The sequence below is a fragment of the Thunnus albacares genome, chromosome 16 (assembly GCF_914725855.1).
Source record: "Thunnus albacares chromosome 16, fThuAlb1.1, whole genome shotgun sequence".
Lineage (NCBI taxonomy): Eukaryota > Metazoa > Chordata > Actinopteri > Scombriformes > Scombridae > Thunnus > Thunnus albacares.
Window position 1 is genome coordinate 6,137,724 of NC_058121.1, and position 18,446 is coordinate 6,156,169.

Consider the following 18,446-nt stretch of genomic DNA (forward strand, 5'->3'; position numbering starts at 1 on the left):
TACATTTATCTGTCAGCTTTAGTTACTTTTCGGTGAAGATTTGACACAATGGCCAATATAACAAGCTTTTAAAATACAACACATTGTTAAAGATGAAACCAGTGGTTTCCAACCTTTTTGGCTTTTGACGTCTTACATTTTTGTAAGCAGTGTGTAGTCACATTTCAGATGTCTATGAGTTGTTAACAGCTCCATCAAAAAGTGATTTTTCCCTCTAAACTTCTCACATAGTTTCATTTCAATAAATGTTCAAATGATCCAATATTTCACCACAAATCAAAGATGGTGATATTAATCATCTCACGACCCTTCAGATTTACCTGGTGACCCTTTGGAGGAGCCCGACCCCTAGGTTGGGAACCACTGGAGTAAACTAGCTAACTGTATATAAAGTAGTTGAAACTAGCTCCACCTCCAGCAGCTACAACAGTAACATGCTGCTCTAACACTGATGCTTCAGTATAAATAATAATCAGTATGAACAGGAGGTTCAGAAAAACCTGTTGAAACCATTTGAAGATTCATGATGCATTTACAATGGAAGTGATGGGGGACCAAATCCACAGTCCTCCTTCTGTACAAAAATGTATTTAAAAGTTTATCTGAAGCTAATATGAAGCTTCAGCGTCCAAATGAGTCAAATCAAATAGACATCTTTCAACATTACAGTCTTTTTAGTGCCAAAGTCCCTCTTTTTGTTACTATACTTCCACCACAGCTCAACAGGGAAACACTGTCCAAGGAAACACAAAGAGGGAATTTGATGCTAAAGAGACTGTAAATGTGGCAGATATCCACTTGATATGACTAACTCAGACTGCTGAAGCCTCATATAAGCTTCAGATAAACTTTTATTTGCATAAAATATGGATTTTGGCACAAAATGGATTTCAAATCAGGACAGAGTTAATGAAAACTTAGTAGTTTGGTCTAGATTTTTTAAATAATAAGAGTATCTGTAGTACTGGTGACAATTAATGAGGATCTAAATATATAGATAAATAAATACATCTTCAGATGGACCTAAAATTAAATCTTTTGGAAGAGTGTAATATAATCAGCCCAGACCATGCCCCAGATACATGACTTGCTAATAATGATCTGCTAATAATTTTCTTGTTTGCATCTTTAACAATATGTTTAACATTTAATCTTTGCTCAAGCAATAGCCAAGACATTTAGTCCAGTTAGTTTTAGGCAAAAAAAAAGGTTCAGCTCTCCTACTGACGTTAGTCTATTCTTGATGTGAAGTGAGATCTGAGATGTCATCAGGATACAAAACAGTAAAATGAACTATATTTGTGAGTTATGTCTCATCCCTGTGAGCTGGGTGTTGTGGGCTGCATCGTTGACAAATGGTTTAGTTAAACCAGCTGACCTGCTACAATTTTCTGTCTGGCCACCAACTGGGGAACAGACGGTCAGTGTTGGCTGCAATGTCTCTCAAAAGCGGCACTTAGTGTCGCTCAAATGAGTCGCTTAGTGTTTGGCACAACTCTCCTGGATCTCTTTCAAGACCTCCTTCATACAGTGTGAGAGGAAGCTTAAACACTGATCACAGTGGACATCATACTGGGTTCAATATGTTCGTATTTTGCTAGTCTATTGTACTTTTGTTCTCATAGCAATACATCACAAAAATATCTGTTCAAGTAGATAGAACATAGTTGTGGTTGCACTATAAATGTGTTTGTGTGTGTAATGTGAACAGTTTGCTAGAAATAAAATCCTGATAAATGAGAAATACAGCAGAAACATGGCAGATAGCACACAGGTTAGTTGCTTTTGTTGAACCTCAGAGCTTTATTTCATTCAAGCAGTAACTCCAAATGATGCAAGTTTATCACGTGGCTGCCATGGCAACAAACGGTGAGAGAGGGTTTGATGTTATGTTCTCTCAGACTGGTCCAACTAATGTCAATCACACTCAGCCTGGCTGCCAATCACAATAAACCACACCCATAGTTCCTTGGCAGCCACTGTGGCGTTTTAACGCTACACAAAATATGAAAACTCAATTAAATACGGCAACAGAAAAATAGAGATAGCAGCTAAAAATGTTTAACTCGATGAACACAGTCAAACATTAGTATTTAGTAGTGTCTGTCTGTACTCTTTTTTTTTTTTTTTTTTGCTTTTGTTTTCTTACATTTGTTCATTCATAGAATTCAAAGCCTGACATTTGTCTGATAAATACGTTTTACACTGACGTGGCCATTGAGGAATTCAATGCAAATAAAAAACAAATCTACAAAATAAAAAATTGCATCTTCCTTTATCTTTCTGGCTGCAGCCAGTCACTGCGTGTTGGCATTTTGGATCATTTCAGTCGGTTTGTTTCGCTACATTTAGTGCAAATCCTTCAATTTCCCCAAATCCAAAACCACATTTTTTTTTCAGAAAATGTATAGAGCAGATTAAAAAAAGATAAATAAATAAAAACATAAATATATCATGCTGCCTCATAAACAAGCTGTCAAAACTGTTTCATGAGCAAACCCTCTCTGGTGGGACAACTTGATGGATAAAAACATACTCTGTGATAGTTTTGCTTTAACCTTGGAATGATGACTTTTTTTTTTTTTTTGAATGCATGTACATATGAGCAGTTCAAAGTTTGTGATATGTCTGCGTGCTAAATGTACGTTCACATGTGTCATCATATGCGATATATTCAAAATATATGCATGTGCAGGCCTCTCTCTCTTAAGGGACCATCTATAATCTCACTTTGTCAGTCAAAAATATCCTCATTCTAATCACATTGTGTGGAAAACATTGTGTGTGTGTGTGTTTTTTTTTATATATATAAACTCTGCAGAGAACCCTGATGCATGTGTGCGTTCACCCAATCAGAGTGCACGGTGAGAGAAAGTGACCTGCCTCTTCAGACACACAGATTGATTGCACTGTTGGCTCCAGGCTGTCAGTGCTGGATCCCTGTAATCTCATTGCTGTTAACCTTAAACCTTTGACAGACTAGCAGCCCTGCAGTGCAGCTGTCCCCTCTGGTAACAAGCAAGAATCAGTCGAATAAGCCAAGCTAGGCTGCTGGGCCCTAGTCCCGACAGGTCTGGGTAAAGTGTCCTTTGCTAGTAGAAGTTGTGGAAGCTAGGCTGTACAATAAAGTCGTCATGGATATGGACAGCCACAGACAAGATGGGAGACGTAAGGGTAGATTGGAGAAAGTAAAAGAAAAGGGTGAAACGAAGAGGGGGGAAAGATGACAATAATGATTAGGGAGATTAAAGGGTGAGAGGTGGGAGGAGAACGGGACGATCACACGTGGTGATGGTGAAGAGGATCAGCTCAGAACTCCTCCTGGTCTCCCTGTGCCCCTTCATCAATTTCTTCATCCTCTGGTGGTGCAAATCCCTCCTGCAAAAGATAAGACGTAGGTCAGCGTACAGCAGGATGAGTGGTTATAACATTTGTTTTTTGAGCCCGTTAGATCACTTCTAGTTGGTGATAATGAGGGTCTGTTCACAAATTCTCCTTTGTGTTTGCATATATCCTCATTTTTTCAGCAAGCATACTTTATGTGGCTTTGAAACCTCACTTCTAAAATATGTAATCATCAGACCTCTATTACATCTTACACATACTGCTACTTGTTTTTTTTTTCACTGCATGTCTGAACTACAGTTACATCAGTCAGCAACACTGTAAAATGTTGTGATGGATCAAGAGGAAAAAAAGCTGCAGTGGCAAAGAGGAACAGTGATGAATGAAAGAGCCTCATATAAAAGGACATAACAACTGACAACACTACAAACAACTGCAACTGCAAACAGGTAATCATGTTCTCTGATTACCTGCATAACCTGATCTCTCCAAGTAACCTGGTTTCTTGTGTGCATGTAAATGTATTGATTAAGCTGCTATTACTGCATGCTAGTAATACACTGTAAAATCCACATACTGGTGCTTGACATCAGTGTGTCTGATTCGCTTGTATTTACCTCTGTAGCATACAGTATGTCAATGATTTTGTTGATGACTGGGTTGGTTTCATCTTCGCTTTCCTGGCAGATGAGTTCAATGTCTCTCAGCTTTCCAAAGTAGAAGTCCCTCTCCTTCTCCAGCCCGTCTACAGTCAGCTTCAGATCCAGCAGCTGTGTGCAGAGACAGGTCAAGAAGTTTGTGAGTTTGAGATAAAAATATTACAAAAAAAAAAGATAAACAGTGAAAAGGTAAAAGCTAATAATTACTGTAATATACCTGCAAAAAATGAATGTTATTAACAGAAAATGAAGAATAGTCTGTAACAATGTGAGAATGTGTTGAGTCAGTCCCCAAATCACTTGACCCTGTTGTGACCTTGTGAATTATTTCATTATGTCAGAGCCGTATTCATCCAACATGGACACATTTGATATTCTCAACACTATGTTGTTGTGTTTTTTGCCAAAAAAGGATTCTCAGAAACTTCCAAACCCCTGAAAGGCACTAATGCAACGGGAAGACAACTGCTGTGTCATACTGCATATTTATCTGATGACGCAGTTTCATGTGTGAGCTGCACAGGGATGCTGGTACCTTGGTGCGGTGCCAAGGTGAGAAACTAGAGGGTGTTATTAGAAACGCCTTAACAAATCACAGCAGTGGTACCTGCTGGTTGAGCTCCATGAGCTCAGCATCTCCTCCGTTGCGGGTTACAGGAGCGCTCCTGCGGGCTGATGCCACATTTATCTGCCTCTGGGGGGTGGGGACAGTCTTCGGTACTGTGGGGGATGTTCTCATGGGGCCTGGAAGACAGAAACAAACACGTACATTAGTATTTCTACACTGTATTGTGTAGCCATTAACTCCAATAGGATCTATGCTCCAGACTAGTTGTAGTTGTGTTTTTTTTCAGTCATCCGTCAGTCAGTCGGAGTTAACAGATACACTTCATTTTAAGCAATGCAGCTCTCTAAACTGGCCTCTTAATCTCATGCTTTATTTATATTTTACATGCATAACTGTTGCTAGGTTACATATTTACTGTGTATTGTGTGAATAAATGTCAAACTTTTACCCTACCCACTTCTAAGATTAACCTTAAAAGTCCTAACCATCAACCAGTCATCAACCAGTCATCAACCAGCCCCTTCAGGACGTGAGGACAAGCCAAAATGTCTAGGGCTGCAACTAACCATTATCTTTATTATCGACTAATCTGTCAATGATTTTCACGATTAGTCGATTCATCATTTAGACTATGAAATGTTAAGAAATGACATTTACAATTTCTCAGAAGCCATGGTGATGTCTTCAAATTGCTTGTTTTGCCTGACTAACGGTCTAAAAGTCTAAGATATTCAATTGACTGTCATATATGAAAAGGAAAATCAAATATTTGGCATTTTCTCTTGAAAAATGACTGAAACGATTAATTGATTAAAAAAATAGTTGCCAATTAATTTTCTGATTATCAAGTAATCATTGCAGCTCTAAACATGTCCTCACTTTGCAAAGGTTTCCTTTGTAAAAGCATAATTACTTCTATCTGACAAAGACAGAAGTACAAGAGCAAACACACATACACACACACACGCACAGATTAATCCTTATTAGGATGTCTTTTCACTTTTGATTGATTACCTTAAAGTAGAATACTTTCATATATTTGCAGGTTTTAGCCCGTTTACTACATTGTACTGAACCAAACCAAAGGACACTTCTCCTTGAGACAGTTGATAACTCATGTCGGATTTTTTTCCTCTTTGTCATACTCTTCACATACAGAAACTCAAGAAATCATTTGGCTGAATCAAATCAATAAACACAAATCTGTTTTAAGTGTGAAGGAAGTCACGGACTGCTTTATAGTTTTTACGTCTGTAAAACGTGTGGGATTGTATAAAACAAAGAACAGAAGAAACAAAAGATATGGCTGTTTAAAACTTTGCAGCTGCACACAACCACAGATATGCATTCAATGCCCACAAAAAGTCAGAAAAGGCCAATCCAAAAGTAACACACAGGGTGAATGTGGGTAAGACTCTCTCTGCAAGCATTGACAAGCACACACACACACACACATGCTCGATGGAGGGGATGTTACCTGAGCGGATGGGTCTTTTAGGTTTGTGGAGAATGGGTTCACCTGGGTTAGAGGTGGGGATGTGGTTGCATGAAGAGGTGAGAGCAATGAAATGAAGCATGTTTTCACACAGCTGACTCGTGTGTCAGTGTACGTGTGTGTGAGTGTATCTTACCTGGGTTGGGCGGAGGCGGCGTTCCCTCCTGGCCCTGCCGTGTCTGTAGAGGGTCGTATTCTTTCCCGTCGTAGTTGGCGTCGAAAAACTTCTTAAACCACTGAAGGAACTCAAAGTTGTCCTGGAACTTCCCCTTCACCAGCCTCTCTACAGGGATGATCTGAGACACGGAAAAAAAGGAGGGAGAGAAAGAGAGAAGACAATGTGATGAGAATCTGTTATGAAGAGACAACAGAAGAGTATTTATCTAAGAAGAACGGTCATGCTTGCAATGCCAAGGAGACCACTGCCCTGGAGACAGAGAGACCAACTTGAGATTGAAGGGTCACTAGTTGGAATTTCAAATTCTAAACAGGAAGTTTGGGGATAAAGTGATGATCAGAAAGTAATAATAGAGTTGTAAGTAAGGAGGAGCTATTTCAGGCTCCTGTTTAAATTATCAGTATGAAGGATGAACAACTGTGTTAGAAACTGGTTATTTGACAAAAAATTGGAGGTACAAGTCTGCAAAAAAGCAAGGTGAAAAGTTAAATATGACACCCAAGGTACATTTTGGTTAAAAAAAACAAAACATCCAGGCTTAAAATTCTGTTAAGTGCATCACTAACAGCAGCTAGAAAACTGAAAACATAACCTACAGCTTAAATTAATTCATTTATGAATTCTGGGTCAGTTATGAATAAATTAAACATCAGCAATTATGGCACCTTTTGCTACTGCTGAATTTGCTACTGCTGTGATTTGTGCCTCTGACTGGCTTCTTCTCCATAGAAACTGCAGCTGAGGCCCATGGGTAATTTAGTATTTCAAGCCGTCCACCAGAAACGACTCCTCAGAAACAAAGTTGAAATAATTCAAACTGGTGGACACGACATAAACATGTAGGATTGTTACATTCTCCGCAAAAGTCCTTTAAACATTGATGAAAAAATGAAAAAATTGAAAAGCACAATCTTTTCCTTTGATGTATAGTATGTCCACTTACTGCTTCAACAGCTCTGTTAACCTGTGTGTGTGTGTGCTCTCACCTTGTCCACATTCATCCTCTTGAACGCAGCCTGTAAGACCTTGAAATTGTGGATGTATTCATGTTCCAATTTAGCATTGAACTTGACTTTCTTCATCAATATGCACCCTGGAAACAGCATGTCCATGAACTGGCAGTACGCAGCACCTGAAGAGAACCGATCACACACACACACACAAACACACATTTAATACCAGAGCTTCATCTGCACTTTCGATTGAATTGCAGGTCGAATTAAAAGATGCGTTTGTTTACCTGAACATAGCTGCTCGATCTTTGTGTAGGTCAGCTGTAGAGAGTCGTTGACCCACGCTAACATGTCATGACGACTCAGGTTCTCTATGGTCATAGAGGTGGAGTAGACATTCACCGCCATCCTCCTGCGACGCACAATATTTTAAGCAACAGTTTGAATGAGCAGTTTCTGAAGGCTGATAAATATTATAAGTACGCAGTTTAAGATGCTTTTTGTGCCAATTTACAGTAGAACGACATTGGATTCTTTTCAATTTGTCTCCATGTTCTTCCGTCTCTTCAGCTTGTCAGATGAGAGGAGCTAAAAAGCGAGGACAACATACAACTGAGTGGCGAGGGGAGCAGCGGTAACTATGAAGCCACAACACAGAGGCTGTGACAAGCTACTTTCAGGGATGAGGAGAGCCGGGTGACTTCTGTTGCGTAAGAGAGGTAGTCCTCTCTGACACTGACTGCAGTGTTTCCCCCATAACTGTACAGCTCTGGCAGGCCGCCAGGCCAACGAGAACCCCCGCCAGGCCTTTTTATAATGCCAAAAATAACGCCAAATATCCATGCACACGGAAATCAATGGCGTTTTGGGAGCTTCTGTGCAGCTCTGTTCTGAAACATGAGTCAATCTCTGTGCTTGTTTATATTTTTTTGAGTATTAAGCTTCATTTATACTCCCGAGCAGACGCATACACAGACAACTGCAGACACTACTGACAGGTAGTTGTTCTGTTTTTTATTGCTTTACTCGCTTTAGCACTCATATTAGTAAAGCAAGAGTCATATATTTTGCAAATGTAAGGCCCCTTGAGTATTTCATACTAACAGACATACAAAGACTGAATGTTACTCACCTGTGTTGGGTGTGTGTTGGTGCAAACTGTTAAGAACCGGATTGTGCTGGACCACTTTATAGAAAGACCTGGAGACAGAAACCATCATATCAGTCCTGCTCATATTCAAACTGCACTATGAACAACTGAGGAGTCAGGACAGTAGCGTCCTTCTCAAGAGCACCTTCACGAGCTTACAAGGAGATACAGCACAGATAACCAAGCAGCAAGTCACTAGTTCACTCAACAGGCCATTAATCTCTGCCTCGGTTAATCCTCTTCCAGGTTCAACATGATGTAACTCATCATAGTTCACAAAGGCAGCTGAGATCACCAGTAAGTGTATCCAACAGGCATAAAAACTAATACAGCTACGATTCATCACACTGACAGCCACAGATAAGGAAAAATCCAACAGTACCAAAGCGTTTCCTGTGAACTAACCGACTCCAAAATAAACACCATACAGGCTGCTGTGCTGAACAATCACTTCCTGACTGCAGGGCTTCACAGAGGTAACACTGTCCAGCAGGCAAATGCTGCTAATTTGGCTGTGACTGGTGAATCTGCTGGTCTTCATACAGCGTGCTATCAGTCTAGAAAAATACTCCAGAAATCTACTTTGACTTATTTGCGGATTGACTTTGCATAATGGTCACTAATCACATGTTGATCTGAGACTTTTATTTTGGCTTCCTGGCTGTTTGCACACAAGGAAACAAGGAAACTGCACACACATTGAAAACAAACAACAATCCATGTGAAAGACACAAAGTCCATTTGTAGCAAATTAACCAGGAGTGACAGTGACACTACAAACAATGACTACTACGTAACCTTTTCATTCATTAGTTAACAATGGTGCTAAAAAGATTAGTTGATTAAGAATTATGAATATTGATGAAGTGTTTTAAGTTATTTTCCAGGCCAAAATCAAATGTGAAGATTTCCTGCTTTAATTTGTCTTAAATTATAATCATTTAAATCCATTTGGGTCTTGAACTGTTGCTCAGACAAAACAAGACGTGTGAAGTCATCAGCTTGGCCTCTGGGACTGTTCTATCACATTTCATTGATCAAACAATTAATCGATTAATTGACAAATAACTCTGCAGAGTAATTACAATGATCATGGAAATAATCATTGGTTGCAGCCACAGTTGACTGATAGTAAACTATAGCTGTATTAAATGCAGGCTATTAATTCTACAGACCTTGAGTATCGTGTCAGTGATTTACAATAAGATGCATGAATGTAGGAATGTAACCTCAAACCAGGACTTTAGCAATGACACACTCTCTATTTTTATTTTAATTTCTAAAACATTCCCTCGATCTTCAACACATCACACTAACTCTTATCAAGAGTCTCTCCTGATGAAAAAAAAAAAATCCTAAAAGGCAAGTTCCTTTCATACCACTCTCTCTCACACAAATTAAGTGAATTAAATTAGTACTTCTTTGAAGAGCTGGACATTTCCTGCAACTAAAAAGCAGGCGTTAAACCAATTTCTGTGACCAATCAGATTCTTTGACCTGATAAGGAGTCTCAGCTATACTGCAGCTGCAAAAATGCTTTGAAAGCATTCGAAAGCTGTGGTTGAATTTAGATTCTGTGATGTCAAAGGATAAGGGCTGCAACCAACAATTATTTATATTATTGATTCATCTGTTGATTATTTTGTTTGGTCTATAAAATGTCAAAAAAATGGTGAAAAAATTTCTATCATTGTTTCCCAAAGGCCAAGATGCAACTTAAAATGTCTTGTTTTGCAGTCCGCAATGCAAAGATATTCTGTTTACTATCACAGAGAAAATATTCACATTTAAGAAGCTGGAACTATGATAGATGTCGTCAGTCTTCACATGCCCCTCTTTGCATAACATTTGGTTGGAAATATGCAATACAGTCTTACAAATTATCTCCGTCTGTCAAACCATCTGCAACTGCTGTCTCACTCTAAAACCTGCAAAATCAAATCATATGAAAAACTGAATAACTCTTTTGGCCAGATGCCTCATTCTTGTCAAGTGGAAAGACCTGTACACTATAGTTTCTGATATAAAGCTTATAAGAATGTGTGACCCTATCTGTGTCCTCTGGAGTTTTTTCTCTTTACACATATTAAAGTTTATGATCTAAACCAAATACAATCGACTATGGATGCATCCTATTTGAAAGCAGTTGCTACATTATGTGATAAAAGTATGATAAAAAAATGTTATTAGACCACAGAATCTGATGTGTCGCATAATTTGGTGCGACACCGGCAGCAGGAAAAACATTCACTTATTATTACTGTGGCATGACAGTAGATATGATAACGTCATAACACATGAAACCCCCTGCTGTGTTTGAAACTTTCCAGGCTGGAAACGGTGTTACACCGTATTTGGTGACTCGTCAGATTCTCTGACCTGTAGTGTTGGTAAGTTACAGGCATGAGGAGTGAGATGGTTATCTGATGGGTCACCAAATACGGTGTAACACCGGTCCGCTTCACGGCTCAGCCTGGCTGCTCTGACAGTTAACGTTACAGCAGCCGACGGTGCGACAGGCAGTATTATAATGCTAGCTCCTAGCTGACTTCTGCTAACGTTGCTAAGTTGGCAATTCGCTATTGTTGTTGAAATTAGAGGGTTTCCAGCGGATTTAGTTTCACCACAGCAATATTACCGAGCTCAAAATACAAAAAAGTGCAACTGAAATCGACTCTTTGAGCCTAACGTTACCCCCTCTGGAGGCCTTTTCGATCATAACGTTACACACGCACATTACTAATTTCACCGACGGGACGGTACAACTATTATATCTAAGGTATAAGTCAAATCAGCGGTAAAATAACCCCGTTTCAACTGTAAAGAAGCGTATTCTAAGTTAAGTTGAGTTAATATTACTCACAGAAGCGAGACACTGTCCCGTTGTTTCAGATGATGGGCTTTCCGTTGCTACAACCCACAATCCCGACTGTTGCCTCGGTAAACTGCGCGAGATCGCTCCAACCTAAGCTGCTGGCATGCGTGCGCTTGCGCGGTGCAGTTGCAGGATTTTCCTTTTACTTTTAGTGAAACTGGGATCCCGATGAGCAGACATGATGGAGAAAAGGTCCGCGAGCGCGTCAGCTGCGGCCCATGTTTGATGATTAACCTGAGCTGACCGCTGCTGCTTCTCCGTCTTTCTCTGTTTATTGCAATTACAAAGTGCTTTACAAGGCGGAGATAAAAAGAACAAAAGATAGAACACAATGTCAGATACACACACATTCCAACATGTATATCATTAACAACAAATATAAAGTAAAAGACTATAAAACAAATCAATAAATAAACCAGAGAAATATAACAGATTTATTTAAGTTTCAGTTACAACAACACACATTACAATTCATCTAAATAAATAAAAGCAACAAGAAGTATTCCTAATATGGTTATAACAGTAATATTGTATAATAGTATTTTTATTCTAATATTATTCTACTTATTGAGTCATAGTGAACTTTCTATACCAACAGCTAAGGTGTTATTATCTAAGAATAAACACACTGGGATTCACAAGGCTAAACAACATAATCAGCATGTACTATTTAAAAGAACTGCATGAATTTCTAAACGTTTAATGAATTTTGATTTTATACAGACAAGGAAAACTTTCACAACTCTGAAGTTGTAGTGTTGGAGGATTTGGAGGAGGAGGATGAAGATACAGATGTTAGGAACACATTTTTCTGCACTGACAGTAATGATGTAGAAGTGGACAAAAGGTGCAAAATTTCCACCTGCAGTGAGCATTACAGCTGCATTTCTCTGCACAATGTGATTCAGTTTTGATTGACTTTTCACAGTAGCAGGTCAACCAGGGTGCAGCCTGGTTTCATTAATTATAACAGAGCTGATATTTTGGAGTTTTCCCTTTTGAACCAAGGATTCCCATTTATTTGAACAGGATTCTGGTTAAATATTTTACATTTCTTTCTGTAAAATAACCCTGATTTTCTGTTTCTGCATGTGATATGTAAAAAATAAAATAGCAAAAAAATTTTGAACCATGGTAGAAATTGAAGTATGGCAGGAAAATGTTTATATTTGTGTTTTTATGGATATCTCATTATTTTCCATTTGTATTCCAACTGTTTTATCCAATTTTCTTCTTGCAGTGTCATCCTCTATGCAGAGGATTACAATACAAAGGATTAACTACATGGAATAGTTGACCAGATATCAATATCTAGTCCTACACAGACAGACTTGTACACAGTTTATTTATGTTTACACAAATATAAATATTTTCTATACTAAGCATCTGGGACACATTTCCTTTCGGACGAATAAAGTTTAATTTCATCCTAATTTATGTGATTTTGCTTTTTGTATCAAATCTGTTAATCTATTAAAATATTTATTATGTCTATCTATCTATCTATCTATCTATCTATCTATCTATCTATCTATCTATCTATCTATATATATATATATATATATATATATACACACATATATATAGTCCTGCAGTGACCACAAATTTAGGTATCTTGAAAACAAGAGAAGACACAAAGGAAGGTTATTTTTTCACTTTATTCTTTTGCCATTATTCGTGGTAAGAAACAGCCACTTACAGATTCAACAGGTTCACTGTCCAACACAACAAGAATCTACAAACACACACAGCCACTGACCAGTCACAGTGCCTTCAAAACCACAAAACCATCCAACAATAAAATCATATCATCGTAGATAATCGTAAAAAAACAGCACCAGTTGTTGTGAACCTGTGGCGTTCCAGACAGATCTGACTCCTCCGTCTCCATGTGGTGCTCTTCATGCACGGGTGTCGGTGTGTGTATGTGTGTGTGTGTGTGTGTGTGGCACGGGTGATTCACATTGGCACATTTATTCTTTCAACTAATAAAACAAAAACATCCTAAATATACAGTACACAGACAAGAAGAAGACGTGTTCATGAATAAATATAATACTGCTAGGCAGGAATGAGACATCATAAGGAGGTGAGAGGATCAGTGGTTTTCTTCAGCCTGTGCAGCTCAATCTTCCTGCTCTGTAGAGACACCGCTCTAATAACAAACCCCCCCTTTTATTTTCCTATTGGAACAGGAAGTTTACTCTTAAAATGCAATCCGGCAGATGCTACTTCATCTAAATTCTTTCGGTTACTCTCTCTTCTATCACTTTGTAAGGCCTACAGATACGACTGAGATAATGAAGTTTCTATGACAGTGATGCCTACATTTATCTGATCCCAGGAGAGCCCACAGGTTGTGTACTTCTATAACTATATAGTACAAGACTATAGACTCTGCTTCATTGCAGGTGAGGCTGGGATGTGTCTGTGACGTGTGTTTGTCAGTCAGGAGCAGTGAAAGTGTAAGGATAGGTGGGGGTCAAGTCTGACTCTATTGAGAGCAGGGTGTTTGAAGCAGTTGGATTTCATCACCACACAGCACGGTTCATCCATTGGAAACAAAAACACTGTTAGAGGGACCCACGATGCAGCAGGAAGCCGAGCACAGCGGGTGATTTAAATCACAAAGAGAATCCACACACATCTTCATATGAGTCTATGGTGTCTACAGTGTACTGCATTTGTGTGTGACAGGGGGGAATAGATACTTCACTGAATCCGGTTCTACTATTTTTAAATAATTCAGTCGACATCACTTCAGTTCAAACCATCAAAAACTGTACTGGTTTTGATCTTTCACAGTTTGTTTAGTTTGTGATTCTTCGCGGGATACGAGCAGTGTGATAATGAGCAAACTTTGTCAATGTTAGTGTGATCAGCTTGAATTTGGAAAAAACGTTTGAATTCATACGTAGCCCTTCACTCATCGTGTAGTTAATCAGGTCAGTCACTCCAATTAAGACACAAATTAGTTCTTGTAAAAGTCACTTTGGCAAATCACTGATCATCAGTTAGGTCGTCACCAATCACAGACACATGCTTTATTAATTTGTTTTCCCTTCTTAACTTTAATCCTGTGTTTGAAAATCAGTGCAGTTTTCCTGGTTGCTCAGAAACATAGAAAACATGGAGGCTCGGAAGGTTGAAGCTCCGGGATGGGAGTTTACCAGATACCACTGGAGCGCCCGCCGGGAGGGGCCAGGATCCGAGCCGAGGACCTCTTCGGGATGTGGTCGTCAACCTGAGATCCTGAGAGAAAAACACAACATACGTTTAGATGTGTTTGAAGTCACAGAAATCACCAAAACTGGGGTTTTTTATCTTTATTCTGCCTACCTGAGAGGCTAAAGGAGGACTCATGGAGGTCTCGGACCCCCTGGTGTGCCCGAGCACAGGGTTTGTTGGGGTTATCTCCATCAATGGGGCCCAAACCGAGCTCCTTCTTCATGGTGTTTGCCACCTTGACCACGTCACCAGAGTAGGGATCCCTGGCAACCTTTTTATAAGCCTGAGTCTGAAACAGAGAGGCGGGAGGTGGTTTATGAAGATTAACATGTAGTTCATATAAATGTTTTGATCTTGTTTTGCCTGTAAAAATGTGTCTCTCTGTTGAGAGCTGTAATTTCCATGAAGAGTGAAATGTGAACACTTAATCATCTAGACTTTCTGGTTGCAGGGGGGTATTAAGTAAGAGACACAATAATAATATTTCTGTCAATAATAATCTCATCATGGTTTTCAAATGGAGATGAAACTTGTGATGGATATTTATCTGAATTGACAGTAATGGTTCTAATCTTGAGGTGTATTTTCGAGAGCAGACTAACTTCATCATTATTTGTGGGCTGTTACAGAGTCTCAAAGAAAAATAACATTGTGTTTTTTTTTGCAAACATCAATTCTAAATATTTTATTTGCATCCACCTTTCCTGCATTTGTTTCTGATTCTCACTCATTTTCATATTTATAACAGATAAATTCACATATTTCTAAAAGATAGAAAGCAAAGGTAACAAGTTCTGAAAGCAAAATGACATGCAGAAAGCATATCAAGTAAATCGCCACAAGTTAGTAGTATAAATCATTTCGTGCACATAAATCAGGGCAGAACTGAACATGCAGAAGCTGAGACGGAGGTTTTGCAGACAGCAGCAGCAGCTGCAGAAAAACAGTGTCAGCGTACAGAGAGAGCATGAGCATTAAATCCTTTATATAGACTGTCAAATCAGTGCAGTTAGACACAGCATGATGGGTGTGTATGCAGTTGGCTAGCTGTCACCTGACACAGCATATCATAGCACTGTATGAGCCTTGGTGTTCTGCCGGAACTAGTTTACTTCCTGGGAAAACACTTTCATCATCTGAGCAAAAGTGAACGCACCTTTTCTCTCTGCACCATCTTCTTGTAGAGGTAGTCAGGGAAGGTGCGCTGTGGGTAGAATTTTCCAGAGCCCTCGGCGCACATGAACACACCGTTCTCACACACCAGACGTCCTCGGCTGATGGTGACCAGAGGGACACCGTGGCAGCGCAGCCCCTCATACAGGTTGAAGTCTCCACCCTGCACCTGAGTGCTCACAGAGATCGTCCTGCACAAAGAGAGAAGGCATCAGTGTGTGATTGTGCGTGTGTGTGTTCTGCACAGCACTTTGTGTTCGTGAACCACACCTGCACGCTGTAAATATAGTTACGTACCTTGTTGCGTCTGGATCCCACACCACCACGTCAGCGTCGGCCCCGGCGATGATGCGACCCTTGCGTGGGTACAGGTTGTAGATCTTTGCGGCGTTAGAGCTCGTCACTGCCACGAAACGATTCTCATCCATCTTTCCTGTAACCTACAGACATTGATGCATTGAAATGAAAGGAAACATTTCAGTACATGTCATACTGTTAAAGTAATCTCTTTTGGCATTAAAGCTGCAGACAAAAGATGAGGAACCTGGTCTCTTCCTGTTACTGTCACTCAAATACTAAAATGCTAACTAGTGAAGACAAGGTTTGTGTGAGTGTGTGTGTGTGTGCGCGAGTGTACGTACCACTCCCCTCTCCCAGATGACACTCATCCTGTCCTGGACTCCAGACACTCCGTGAGGGATCTTGGTGAAGTCCTCCTTGCCCAAAGCTCTCTGCTTGGTGCTAAACGGACGGTGCTCTGATGCCACAACGCTCAGAGTGTCACTGGAAACAGGATATGCATGTTAATGTCTAAGACAGCAGCCAAAACGATCACTGATCATTGACATCTTGCATGATAAAAATCTATCGTTTACAAGCAGCAGCACGGTATGTTGATGTGTGTTCTGTGCACTTACTTTCCCAACAGGCCCATGAGGTAGTTGGGTGTGTTGGGGTCAAGGCGGAGAGGAGGGACGAGGACGTGGGCGGCAGCGTGAGCCCAGTCCTGGTGGTAATACTGCATCCCGTTCAACACAGCGTGAGCCACTGTGGTCTCTGCATGGACCACCTTACCTGGAGAGACAGCAAGAAGAGAGAAGGAGAAGAGGAAGAAGATCATCATCATCACAGTCACCATCTTCCTGCTGGTATTTTTCACTGGGCAGGTAACTCACCCTGCATCTTTGCAGCAGCAATCATGTCTCCAGCAGGCATACTGGATACATTGACCAGGTAGATTGGGCAGTGAGCCTACAGTCACAAAGACATTCATTCATTCATGTATTCATGTATCAATGACACACAGACCCCTGCACACAGACAGGATATTAAAATCTAGTGTTTACCCTGTTGGCGATGGTGACGGCTCTGTGAGTCGCCTCAGACTCCAGCTGTAGACAGGACAAAGATAGAATCACAGGATGAGAAATTTAATATGAACCGAGTATATATTTAAATGTTTGTATCAGAAACTTCTGTCTATAAAATACAGTAATAACTGGTAGTAACATGTAGAATTGAGTTACCGATTTATCTTTATGGGAGTATTCTCTTAAGAGAATGATGCATCTCATAGTAGATCATGTAATCAATAATTATAGCTGGATTTTGTATGTTAGCTTTTGTGCTAACTCATAGTGTATAAACACTCCTTTGAAAATGGTCATATTGTAGCTTCTATTATAACATCTGCATCCAACCTCTCAGTGTTTTTAAATGTCACCAGAACTCATTACCCCTACATGATTTCTCAAAATCTGGCTTCCAGTTTCCATAATTTTCATTGTGATGAAAACATAAATAACGCTAAATTTATGTTATACTATCAACATATTAAGCTGCTAATCAAAAGGAATGGATAAAAAAGCAGCGGTAGGAGAAGTAAATGCAGAAGATAATGCAAACCCTTGCTGTGCATGTTACACCAGCAGGCTAATATACAAACAAATGAGAGAAAATAATCTCACCTCCTCTGGTCGGCTGACCTCAATACCTTCCGGTCCACTGATTCCCAAATCCAGAGCCTCTTTGGCACCCTAAGAACACACACATACAGATGCCTCTAAAATTATTCTACTCATGTGCCCAAAACAGATAACGACAGGCATTGTATCACAATAAAATAATCATACTTAGCGCTTTCATAACAGAAACATATTTTTAAGATTATTGTGCTATTTTGTGCCTATGTGAGTGTTTGTGTGTTGTGTACCTCTGCCACCAGCTCTCCATTCTCGGCATGGACGCGTGCGATGGCCCCAATGTCCTTACAGGTCTGCAGTGTCTGGTACAGCTCAGAGTCCCTCAGCATCATCATGTCCTTGTAGGCCATGAACATCTGGAAGGAGTTGACCCCATGTTCTCTCACCAGGGTCTCCATCTCGTTACGCACCTGATGACAGGGCAAAGGTCTGGGATCAGGGATCTGAACTGACTGCACAAAGTTTGTAAGTTTGGCAAAGATAAACAGTGAAGTGCATTGTTCAGTGTGCGTATGGGCATGGAGGGAAAGTGTGTTAGTGTGTGTGTGTGTGTGTGTGTGTGTGTGTGTGATATGGGGTGTGAAATGAGCTTGGAGAGCAGCCAGAATGAGATCCGACTGATTTCACATTGGTGATGATCACGGTCCCAAAGAGATGTTCACCACACAGAGGAATCTATTTAATTGAATTCATTAAAAAAATGCAGGAAAGACAAACTATTTGGTCTTTACCAGGTAAAATATTCAAGCTGTACTGCAGTAAAATGGTTGTAAATCCAATGATAAAAAAGTGGATAAAAGCACATCATAGTTTTGTTGATAGAAGCAAAATTCAAACAGT

At 39.9% G+C, this 18,446-nt stretch overlaps 2 protein-coding genes across 4 annotated transcripts in view; both read right to left on the bottom strand.

The window, feature by feature from the left end:
• Positions 1-1,779: 1,779 nt before the first annotated feature.
• LOC122965367 (microtubule-associated protein RP/EB family member 3-like) lies at positions 1,780-11,317 on the bottom strand. Of its 3 annotated transcripts, XM_044329382.1 has the most exons (10): positions 11,212-11,264; positions 10,226-10,276; positions 8,331-8,398; positions 7,486-7,610; positions 7,232-7,377; positions 6,204-6,363; positions 6,050-6,091; positions 4,612-4,748; positions 3,963-4,115; positions 1,780-3,378 (listed from the first exon to the last, which is right to left on the bottom strand). In XM_044329382.1, exons 4-10 carry the CDS (start codon positions 7,604-7,606, stop codon positions 3,310-3,312), a joined length of 828 nt encoding a protein of 275 aa, XP_044185317.1. In that variant the 5' UTR covers positions 7,607-7,610; positions 8,331-8,398; positions 10,226-10,276; positions 11,212-11,264; the 3' UTR covers positions 1,780-3,309. The 3 variants fall into 3 exon arrangements, with proteins under 3 accessions (XP_044185317.1, XP_044185316.1, XP_044185318.1); XM_044329381.1 differs by lacking the exon at positions 10,226-10,276 and having other exon boundaries at positions 11,212-11,317; XM_044329383.1 differs by lacking the exons at positions 6,050-6,091; positions 10,226-10,276 and having other exon boundaries at positions 11,212-11,317.
• A 1,545-nt stretch (positions 11,318-12,862) lies between these two features.
• LOC122965483 (dihydropyrimidinase-related protein 5-like) overlaps positions 12,863-18,446 on the bottom strand; it is a 30,030-nt gene continuing 24,446 nt past the window's right edge. Inside the window, exons 5-14 of the mRNA XM_044329589.1 lie at positions 17,837-18,016; positions 17,592-17,660; positions 16,971-17,015; positions 16,800-16,875; positions 16,542-16,698; positions 16,266-16,407; positions 15,922-16,064; positions 15,608-15,815; positions 14,563-14,740; positions 12,863-14,475 (exon numbers count right to left, since the gene is read on the bottom strand). Coding sequence (XP_044185524.1) covers positions 14,390-14,475; positions 14,563-14,740; positions 15,608-15,815; positions 15,922-16,064; positions 16,266-16,407; positions 16,542-16,698; positions 16,800-16,875; positions 16,971-17,015; positions 17,592-17,660; positions 17,837-18,016 — 1,284 coding nt within the window. The 3' untranslated portion in view covers positions 12,863-14,389. The remainder of the gene's footprint in view (positions 14,476-14,562; positions 14,741-15,607; positions 15,816-15,921; positions 16,065-16,265; positions 16,408-16,541; positions 16,699-16,799; positions 16,876-16,970; positions 17,016-17,591; positions 17,661-17,836; positions 18,017-18,446) is intronic.